The 12,004-nt window shown below is 39.9% G+C and overlaps 1 protein-coding gene across 6 annotated transcripts in view; it reads left to right on the forward strand.

Moving 5' to 3' along the window:
* ehbp1 (EH domain binding protein 1) overlaps positions 1–12,004 on the forward strand; it is a 360,301-nt gene that overhangs the window by 277,168 nt on the left and 71,129 nt on the right. For 5 of the 6 annotated variants that reach the window (XM_061911324.1, XM_061911325.1, XM_061911327.1 and 2 more), the window contains one exon: positions 6,874–6,997. In XM_061911324.1, coding sequence (XP_061767308.1) covers positions 6,874–6,997 — 124 coding nt within the window. The remainder of the gene's footprint in view (positions 1–6,873; positions 6,998–12,004) is intronic. The other variant, XM_061911326.1, reaches the window with a different exon arrangement.

Consider the following 12,004-nt stretch of genomic DNA (forward strand, 5'->3'; position numbering starts at 1 on the left):
TGATCATGTGTAAAATTGATTTGCCAAGGAAAAATATGGCGATAGAGCGAGAGCACGCGGGGAGGGGAGGGTAAAGGGGTGCAGGGAATCAACACACACACACACACAGATGCACACTAGAGAGAGAGAGAGCAAAGGGAAAAGTGCTGGCCTGGGTGGAAGAAGAGAGAGAGGAAAAAAAAAACTTTCCCCTGCACACTTCTTCCCATTAAGAAAAAGGAAGTGCATCAGCAGTAAAAAGGAGATATTTTCACATGAAGCCTCAGTAGTGAATTTAAATAAATGAATCTGTGGAATAGCCAGTTAATGGCAGCTGTGTGAAGTGTAAACGGTTCCAACGTGACCACTTGTGTGTCCCTTATGGACCCTGAATGCAGCGTTTACGGTAAAACTAAAGAAAAGGGTTAGTTAGAAAGCCATCTTTTGCATCCCGACATGTTTGTTACTGCTTCACAATTAATTATATCAGTGGTTCTCAACCTTTTTTCAGTGAAATTATTTTTAATTCAAGTAACCCCTAATCAGAGCAAAACATTTTTGGTTGAAAAAAAGCGATAAAGAAGTAAAATACAGCACTATGTCATCAGTTTCTGATTTATTAAATTGTATAACAGTGCAAAATATTGCTAATTTGTAGTGGTCTTTCTTGAACTGTTTGGAAAAAAAGATGTAAAAATAACAAAAAACTTGTTGAAAATTAAACAAGTGATTCAATTATAAATAAAGATTTCTACACATAGAAGTAATCATCAACTTAAAGTGCCCTTTTTGGGGATTGTAATAGAGATCCCTCTGGATTCATGAACTTAATTCTAAACATTTCTTCACAAAAATAGAAATCTTTAACATCAATATTTGTGGAACATGTCCACAAAAAAATCTAGCTGTCAACACTGAATATAGCATTGTTGCATTTCTTTTCGCAGTTAATGAACTTAGATTCATATTTTGTTGAAGTATTATTTAATAAATATATTTATAAAGGATTTTTAAATTTTTGCTATTTTTAGAATGTTTTGAAAAAATCTCACGTACCCCTTGGCATACCTTCAACTACCCCCAAGGGTACGCATACCCCCATTTGAGAACCACTGAATTAGAACATTTACCATATGTTTTGGTCTACAGAAAATCCGCACCAACTAAATTTTCAGAAGAAAAACATATTTTTCCATATATAAATCACACTGGAATATAAGCTGCAGATATAGATGTTGTGAAATGAGTTGTTTACTCAGAAATAGTTTATAAAAGTTTATTTACATATCATAATTGTTTACAAACAACATCTGTAACAGGGCAGTAAAACGGCTGATCAAACAAAAGGGAAGTCATCGTCATGGACCCACTAGCTGCGGACGCTAGCTCTCCAATCAGCTAAACAGACTCAGTAACTCCACGGTGACGTTTCGATCAATTTGTGAAACTGAAACGACACAATAAGAAGGCTGTTGTATGTTAATAATACTAACACAGCATATTAGCTAATGCTAACGACGCTAGAAGTTATGAGTTAAGTTGAAGCTAGCATTGTTAGCTAATATGCTAACAAGTTTACAGGTGTATGTGCTAGTATTATTAACTTAATTTGACATTCTTTTTATATTGTTTAAATTTCACAAATTTCTCAGTAAATTCAGCAAAACGTTGAGTCTGCTTATCTGATTTGAGAACTCGCTTGCGCAGCTAGTGGGTCTGTGTAAATAACTAATTTCACAACGAGGCTTATAGTCTGGTGCGGCTATTAAATGGAAAGATGTTTCTTTTTTCTCAAATTTAGTGTGTGGCGAATATATCCCGTTACGCTCTATAGTCCGGGAAAATACAGTGTATTGTAAGATAAAGTATACTTCGTGGTGAACGATCGTGTGACGTTAAACAGCATGCTGCTAGTAGTGGTCAAAATAAATATCCGACCGTTTTTTTGTCGACCAGGCAACACCAACAACCAACCCAGAAGCTAAGCAGCTTATTGTTTTATTTACTTTATTTAGATATTTTTTCAATTTTGCATTAAAGTTAAGTTGTTGAGCAATTTTTTACCCACGTAGCCTCTTCACATGCATTTACTTACATTTAAAAAGACCATATGACAACATGGTCTTCTTAAATGTAAATGAATGTAATTAAACATGACAACAATGACTGTCAGTTCAGTAAAACATTTAAAAAATGTTCCTGTATGACACTTGAGCAAATTGTATTAATGCAAGGAAATAATAATGTGGTTAATCTGATTTAAACAATCAATGACAGCCTTAATATGAATATATCTCATTTGTGAGAATAACTTCTTGCTGTATCATTTTCGTGCATGTTCTTCTTAGCATTCAAATCAATTTAACTTTGTTTTATATGGCACTTTTCATGCACAGGCAAGTGGCAAACCCAAAGAGATGTACATAACAAAAAAAACATCCATCCATCCATTTTCTACTGCTTAGTGAGATGTTCTACCTCTTGTGCGAAACACAAATGCGTAAAATGACTTAACACATTAAAATGACTAGTAAAACATTTAAAAACACAACAACCAACTTCTAAAACATTAAAAACGACTCCAAAACACATAAAATGACTCCGAAGAGATGCACAGTGACATCTAAAACATAAATTACTCCTAAAACACATAATAAGACTCCTAAAACACATAAAGACTCCTAAAACACGAAAAAACTCACAAAACACGTAAAAAAATACTCCTAAAAATACGTAAAAAGACTCCTAAAATAAATTAAAAACTAAACAAAAAAATAACAATAGAAGAAGAGAAGAGAAAACGCACACACACACACACACACAGTGTCTTGTGTTTGTTAACCTTCTTGAGACCTCCGAATAACGCCTCCCTCTTTAGGACCACCCTTTCTGGAAGTGTATTTACAACATTAATAATATATACATACTATGCAAATATTAAAAAAAGCTTGTTGTGAAAAATGAGTTGGAATTTCACAAGAAAAAGGTCACAATTTCACAAGAAAAACTTAAGATTTTTGGCAGTAATGTAATACAAGTCGTCATTTTACTCAACGCAAGTCAAAATTTTACAAGAAAAACTGAACATGTGTGCAATATTATGATACCTAGTCAGTGAGCTAGCGGTTAGAGTGTCCGCCCTGTGATCGGAAGGTTGTGAGTTCAAACCCCCGGCCGTGTCATACCAAAGACTATAAAAAATGGGACCCATTACCTCCCTTCTTGGCACTCAGCATCAAGGGTTGGAATTGGGGGTTAAACCACCATATATGATTCCCGGGCGCGGCACTGCTGCTGCCCACTGCTCCCCTCACCTCCCAGTGGGTGAACAAGGGTGATGGGTCAAATGCAGAGGCCAAATTTCACCACACCTAATGTGTGTGTGACAATCATTGGTATTGGTACTTTAACTTAACTTTACAAGAACATCTTGACATATTGGCAAATTAATGAATAGAGTCATAATTTTACTCAACAAAAGTCACAATTTTATTAGAGAACTTAAAAATGTTGGCAATATTATAAAAATAATCTGAATTTAACTTTGCAAAGTTATGCAAATCATCATTTTGCTAAAAAAAAAGGTCACTATTTTACAAGAACAAAAAAAATGGTAATATTGTGATAAAAGTCAGAATTTTATGACAAATGTCACCGTTTTGCATTAAAAAGTAATACTTTTACATCAAAAAGGAGAAAATGTAACACTATTAAAGAATCATAAAGAATATGAGAAAATGTTCCCAATTTTATAAGAAAATAAGTTTACACATAGTGAGAAAACGACTGCTTTTAGTTAATTTCTTCTTTTTTTTGGAATTTTTGGTTTGGAATTGTTTTTTAATCTTCAATATTTACTTCAAGTTATTACAGTATGTCTCTATATACATATATTTATTTTTTTAATAAATTGTGGCCAAAGGGTGCACCTTTCAATTTCTTACACACACTTATTACATATATTGGCCAGAGGGGGAGCACTTCAAATTTTTAACACACACTTGTTATTTCAAATGTTGACCAGAGGGGGAGCACTTTTAAAACCGACACACAGTAGATTTGAACAATCCCTCCTTTTTGAGACCATCTTCATTTTGATGGATTTCATCACCAAATGAGACATTCTCTATAACAGATCTGGGAAAATTATGGCCCGGGGGCCAAATGTGGCCAAGTTAAGTTTTTCAATCCGGCCCGTCGGACATTCCCAATTATTTTTTTTTTTAGATCTTTAAGCTGGAAAATGTATTTGCCGTTATGATGTGCAGTGATGTTTTCTAATGACCGTAAGTCTTCAACTATACTAAGTCTTTCAATGCTTGGAATCTGCACTTTTGCATGATATACTAGTTACTTTGGTCATCTAATTAGTTACTATGGTCATCTAATTAGTTACTATGGTAATGTAAGTCACAGCAGCTCTGATGAGGCACCAAATAGTGTGAGTGGGGAGTGTTTCCACAGAGCCTGAAATGCAGGTGTTAGGGACAGACGTGGAAGGAGATTTTTACAACAAACTTCTACAGCTTAGTGATGTATCAGATGTATCAGATTGTAGGTTAAAAAAAATTACCATTGGCATTCTTATTTTGCTCTGTTTGTTGTATTTTTGTTAATTGTAAAATATGTGGATGCAGAGGTGGTGACATTCAAATGTTTTCAATATTCAGTGTTTTATGTTTTATAGTGAATATTGTAAATCCCACATTCTTTATTTTCATTTACATTCTGGATGTCTAATTCAGTAAAAAAAATAGAAATTTCCTTCCGTTTTTAAAGGCGGTCTGTCATAACGTTTTTAGCATTCAATAAGACATTATTGTGAGGTTTTGTATTAGTGTTTATAAAAATAATACCGGCCCCCAGACACATTTTTTTCTGCAAATTCGGCCCCTGAGTCAAAATGTTTGCCCAGGCCTGCTCTATAAGAAGCAATGGTATTCTGTATTGGGACCATGTTTTATGTCCTAACTTGTTCGCACCTCCTCATTTGGAAGCTACTTTTTCTTGTTGATGTCTCAAGAAGGTTAGAAATACACAAACACACACAACACTATTGATGATAATAAGGCAAAAACATAGCATGGCACCAAGGATTTGAGGTAAAACGTTACCTTTGAGGTGTCCACACTAACTAAAATGAATCTAAAAAAAATAGTATAAAACGAATAATAAATTGTATGTAACAATTAAAATAATTATAATATAAATATTACATTAATAAGTTAATCAAAAGATAACGTTCAGTGAAAAATAGTAGACATATTAATGATTGAAAAACAATACAATGAAAAGATGATTAGTGAAAAGCCTTATTAAAAAGGTGTCTTCAGCCTTTTTTTTTCTAGCGGTGGGAAGTTTTACTGCGGTTTATCATGTTTGCCGTTGATTGTTACATCCCAGTATAGCTCGGTTGGTAGAGCGGCCATGCCAGCAACTTGAGAGTTGCAGGTTCGATTCCTGCTTCCGCCATCCTAGTCACTGCCATTGTGTCCTTGGGCAAGACACTTTACCCACCTGCTCCCAGTGCCACCCACACTGGTTTAAATGTAAAAATTAGATATTGGGTTTCACTGTGTAAAGTGCTTTGAGTCACTAGAGAAAAAGCGCTATATAAATATAATTCAATTCACTTCACTTTACTACCAAGAAGGAATTTGCCAGGCTGAGGCTGCTGAACTGACAGGAAGCTTTGATCATCTGTAGTCTGTTCCAGGGTCCACCTGTTGTTAATGCAAACTGTAGTGAACATGTTTTGGAGTCACACGTTTCCAGTGAGGGTTGGACTCCGCCAAGGCTGCCCTCTGTCACCGATTCTGTTCATACCTTTTATGGACAGAATTTTTAGGCGCAGTCAAGGCGTTGAGGTGGTTCCAGTTTGTTGGCCACAGGATTAGGTCTCTGCTTTTTGCAGATGATGTGGTCCTGATGGCTTCATCTGGCAAGGATCTTCAGCTCTCACTGCCCCAAGTGGAGGAGTTCAAGTACCTAGGAGTCTTGTTCACGAGTGAAGGAAGAGTGGATTGTGAGATCGACAGGCAGATCGGTGTGGCGTCTTCAGTAATGCGGACGTTGCACCGATCCGTTGTGGTGAAGAAGGAGCTGAGTCGGAAGGCAAAGCTCTCAATTTACCGGTCGATCTACGTTCCCATCCTCACCTATGGTCATGAGCTTTGGGTCATGACCGAAAGGACAAGATCACGGGTACAAGCGGCCGAAATAGGTTTCCTCCGCCGGGTGGCGGGGTTCTCCCTTAGAGATAGGGTGAGAAGCTCTGCCATCCGGGGGGAGCTCAAATGAGGTGGTTCGGGCATTTTGTCAGGATGCCACCTGAATGCCTCCCTAGGGAGGTGTTTAGGGCACGTCTGACCGATAGCAGGCCACGGTGAAGACCCAGGACACGTTGGGAAGACTATGTCTCCCGGTTGGCCTGGGAACGCCTCGGCATCCCCCGGAAAGAGCTGGACAAAGTGGCTGGGAAGGGAGAAGTCTGGGCTTCCCTGCTTAGGCTGCTGCCCCCGCGACCCGACCTCATATAAGCAGAAGATGGATGGATGGATGAATACGTAGTCATGCTATGCTACAGTACTGCATTATCAGCCATTATGGAGGTGTACTTGAAGAGCCGAGTGTTTTCTGAGGTGGTACCTGGTGGAAAAAAGTTTGAGAACCGCTGTCTTGTTGATGAGTGGACAGAATTAGTTTCTTTGTTTTTGGCTTCCATCCATGTCTGTGTTCCTCCATTCTCTTTCATGCCATATCGCTCTACCCTTCTTCGCCTCCTCCTACCTAACCGTGTTCTCTCTCTCTCACTCCCTCTCTCTTTCTCTCTCTCTCTCTCTCTCTCTCTCTCTCTCTCTCTCTCTCCCTCTCACGCTCCCTGGCGGCCGACAGAAGGCGTTCAAAGACGCGAGTCAGTATGTGGTCGGGGAGCTGTCTGCGCTGGAGAGCGAGCAGAGGCACATAGACGCCCGAGCGGCTCGCGTGGAGAAGAGGCTGCGCTATCTCATGGACACAGGTACCCCAAGCCCAATTACACTGGAAAAACTGTTTTGGCAAATTGAGCGTACGCACACACACACACACACACGGAGAGAGAGAGAGAGAGAGTGTGAGTGAGGCGTCAACAGGAGAGAATCTTTGAAGTCCGTGGCGCCCCCACCCCGCCCTCCCGGTTGCGCAGGGTGGGTATGAAAGGAGGGGGGGCAAGGGAGGAGAATGGGTGAGAAGGGAGGGAGAGAGGAGTGGGTGAGGGGATGGGCGAAGAAGGGAGACCTCTCTGGGTTGGGGTGATAAGGGAGCCCTTCATGGGGGAAAACGATAACTGGGCGTGATAGCGCAGCCCCGGCCCAAAGTCTGCACCGCCGTTCGCTTTTGCCAGCCAGCCCGCGCACTATTGAACAGTGCGCTCAGCCATGCACGGACACACACACACACACACACTCACACACACACACTCCCCGAGTACATATCTGGCCTCGCTTGATATGCCGCGTAAGGAAGGACGGGGGTGAGTCAAAGGCGGGCGAAAAGTAAACGCAGGGTGTGTTTTGGGGGAATGTACAAAAAAAAAAGGTGACGCGAGCGTTGACACAGCTGACAAACCCATGCGTGCATAGTGCGCACGGAGACGCCTGAGATTGGGCCGAGGGTAAAACCTTGTTGAGAAGGCACGACACCGCGTGAGTGGAATTGGATATTAACGTCCCATCTGCGATACTGAAGCTTCTCCCTTGACGGCCATTTTACACACAGCTACTGTTTTAGATCCATTTATATCTGCAGCTTTTTGAAAATGCAAACATTCTGCACCTTATTTTGTGAAGGCAACATTCTGCACCTTATTTTTTAAAGGCAACATTTTGCACCTTATTTTGTAAATGCAGACATTCTGCACCTTATTTTTTGAAGGCAACATTCTGCACCTTTGATTGCAAAGGTAATATATTTTGCAGCTTATTTGGTAAAGGCAATATTTAGCACCTTATTTTGTAAAAGCAATATTATGCAACTTATTTGGTAAATGAAACATTCTGTGCCTTATTGTGTAAAGGCAACATTCTGCACCTATTTGGTAAATGCAACATTCTGCACCCTATTTTGTATATGCAACATTCTCCACCTTGTTTTGTAATAGCAATATCCTGCTCCTTATTTGGTACAGGCAATATTCTGCACTTATTTGGTAAAGACAATATTCTGCACCTTATTTTTTGTAAAGGCAACATTATGCTCCTTATTTTGTAAAGGCAACGTTCTGCATCTTTTTTTGTAAAGGCAATATTCTGCAGCTTATTTGGTAAATGCAACATTCTGCACCTAATTGTGTAAAGGCAACATTCTGCACCTTATTGTGTAAAGGCAACATTCTGCACCTTATTTTGTAAATGCAACATTCTGCTCCCTATTTTGTTAAGGAAACATTCTGCACCCTGTTTTGTAAAGGCAATACTATGCACCTTATTTTGTATATGCAACATTCTGCACCTCATTTTGTAAAGGCAACATTCTGCACCTTGTGTTGTAAAAGAAATATCCTGCTCTTTATTTGGTAAAGGCAATATTCTTTACTTATTTGATAAATGCTACATTCTGCGCCTTATTGTGTAAAGGCAACATTCTGCACCTTATTTGGTAAATGCAACATTCGGCTCCCTATTTTGTAAAGGCAACATTCTCGTCCAAAAGATGTTGCCCAAGCCCACACAATAACACACCTGTGGAAGTCGCCTTCCAGTGGGTCCTCCATACCACCAAGCATTTCCAATGCGAGCCCGTGTCATGGTTCGATACCGTTTTATTTCTCAATAAAAGTCTGTGGGTGTCACATGTGGGAGGTCAGGTCGAGGTTGGTTCTCCCGGAATGCAGATCGGACAGCTCCGGACGACAGCGTTAGGGAGGAGACTATTTATTCATCATAAATCATACACGTACCAAAACGACAGAAACAGACAAAAGAAAAACGTACGGGAAGCTAAGGCTACAACGTAGCACAGGAATCAAGAACAGTACTACACCAAAAAGACAGTTGCATACCGCAAACAATGAAGCCACACCGACTGTGGCGAGCGCCGTGACTAAATAGCTCTCTGATTAGTGCTCAACAGCAGGTGAACGTGCCGAGCACTAATCAGAGGCAGGTAAAACTATATAGCACCCATTGTAACCAGAACAAACACCCAAAGTGCACAAAACTGGAACTAAGGAAGTCCAAAACTAACAGAACATAACCTACTCAGTGGCCTAGTGGTTATAGTGTCAGCCCTAAGATCGGTAGGTTGTGAGTTCAAACCCCGGCCGACTCATACAAAAAGCTATACAAATGGGACCCATTACCTCCCTGCTTGGCACTCAGCATCAAGGGTTGGAATTGGGGGTTAAGTCACTAAAAATTATTCCCGAGCGTGGCACAGCTGCTGCCCACTGCTCCCCTCAACTCCCAGTGGGTGAACATGGGGATGGGTCAAATGCAGAGGACAAATTTCACCACACCTAGTGTGTGTGTGACAATCATTGGTACTTTAACTTAACTTTAACTTTAAATAAAACATGATCCGGACCAGTGGGTTGCTTTCCAGCAATTGTCCTTGGCTGTGACAGGCACACTCTCGCTCTCCACCAGCTCCAACCACGTCTCTCCTCCCGTTTGCCGCTTATACAGAGCGACAGGTGATTAGATAACAAGGCCCAGGTGGGTTTTCTACCTGTCGCTGACTTCAAGGCCGGTCCTGGCATATACCGCTTCACTGCAGGCCCGCAGGGCACGCCCCCCTCCACAACACCTTTTCAGTGTTTTTTTTGTTTTGTTTGTTTTTTTGGCCATCATCGAAGAAAAATCCATAAATTAGCCACACCGTTTTATAAGCCGCTGGGTACTAAGTGGAGGAAAAAGTAGCGACTTACATTCCGGAATTTACGGTATGTTGTATTAAAAAAAGTTGTTACTTGAATGTGTGTGATGTGACATCAGCACCCAGATTTTGAATGTGGTAGACAGCATCCCCAAAGAAGCAACATAAGGAAGTAAAGAGGAGGTTTTTCCGAGAGGGAATTCGGGGTGGCGGCATTTAAACTCACCTTCCTCATCCCATTTGGCTGCCCGTATCACGACTATCTTCTCCCGCGTTTGTTATATTTGGCTTTACTCTTCTCCGCCTCCCTCCCTGCCTCCGTGCCCTCCTCCCCCTGTCGGAGCGCCCGCCATTGTGTCGGCGTGAAGAGCGCCCCCGCCCCCCCTCCTCCTCCGCCCGCTGATAAAGCAGCCGCTCGCCGGCAAGACGCCAGGTTATTTACTCTCAAACACCTTCAACCGTAAAGATTTCTCACTTTTTTTTCTTTTTTTTTTTTGTATTTATATATAAAAATATATACGCCTCCACCTTCAGCCCCCTTTTGGGTAATATCAGGGAGGGACAACAGGGAAGAACGAAATAAGGAAAAGGATATCGGGGAGGAATTCACCTCGCTTGCCTTGTCCTCGTAGCATCAGTGGCGAGCGGGAATGAGAAAATGTGCTGGACGCAACACACCAAGCAGACAACAAATGTAGGGAATAAAAGAAACCCTTTCTCTCCGAAATATGAAACCTTCTCCTCTTCCATAAAATTGCTCCTCGCTTTCCACGTCTCACCCGGCAACTATTATCCCTGCTTAAACTCATCCGCTGGCTTATGGATTGGGCCCTTAGTCCAAAGTCCGCAGGCGTCCGAGCGTTGACAGGTGGTCACTAAAGTCACCTTTATCACCTCAGCCGCCGAGGTCACCTTTCTCCTCGCTACGGGTGGAAGATAACTTGGGAGCACCCAGGTTGAAGATTTTTTTAGACCAGCATCTGCACTTTTATTACCCTTAGCATCATCAATACACTCGAACCTGCTTATCCGTCTGTGTCAGGGGTCGGCAACCCAAAATGTTGAGAGCCATGTTGGACAAACAATACAAACAAAAAAATTACAAGTCGTATATAAGTCTTATAATGAAGACAACGTGATGTAAGTGTCTCTATTCGCTTACTATCAAAATGAATGTAAAAGTCGTATATAAGTGTTATAATGAAGGCAACACATGGTGTAAGTGTCTCTATTAGCCTACTATCAAAATTAATTTAAAAGTCTTATATAAGTGTTATAATGAAGGCAATACATGATATAAGTGTCTATATTAGCCTACTGTCAAAATGACTTTAAACGTATTTTAATGAAGGCAACACGTGATGTAAGTGGCTATATTAGCCTACTATCAAAATTAATTTAAATATCTTATATAAGTGTTATAATGAAGGCAACACGATGTAAGTGCCTATATTACCCTATTATCAAAATGACTTTAAGAGTCTACATAAGTGTTATAATGAAGGCAACACATGCTGTGTTTGTATTAGCCTACTATCAAAAGGACTATAAGTGTTATAATGAAGGCAACACATAATGTAAGTGTCTACATTAGCCTACTATCAAAATGACTATTAGTCTTATATAAGTCTTATAATGAAGGCAACACATGATGTAAGTAGTTATATTAGCCTACTATCAAAATTACTTTAATAGTCTTATATAAGTGTTATAATGAAGGCAACACATGATGTGTCTATATTAGCCTACTATCAAAATTAATTTAAATATCTTATATAAGTGTTATAATGAAGACAACACATGATGTAAGTGTCTACATTAGCCTACTATCAAAATGACTAATAGTCTCATATAAGTCTTATAATGAAGGCAACACATGATGTAAGTGTCTTTATTAGCTATATTAGCCTACTATCAAAATGACTTTACAAGTCTTATATAAGTCTTATAATGACGACAACACATGATGTAAGTAGCTATATTAGCCTACTATCACAAAATGACTTTAAAAGTCTTATATACATCTCATAATGAAGGCAACACATGATATGTCTGTATTAGCTATATTAGCCTACTAGCAAAATGACTTCAAAAGTCTTATATAAGTGTTATAATAAAGGCAAAACATGATGTGTCTATATTAGCCTACTATCAAAATGACTATAAGTGTTAT

Source organism: Nerophis ophidion, linkage group LG09, assembly GCF_033978795.1.
Source record: "Nerophis ophidion isolate RoL-2023_Sa linkage group LG09, RoL_Noph_v1.0, whole genome shotgun sequence".
Classification (NCBI taxonomy): Eukaryota; Metazoa; Chordata; class Actinopteri; order Syngnathiformes; family Syngnathidae; genus Nerophis; species Nerophis ophidion.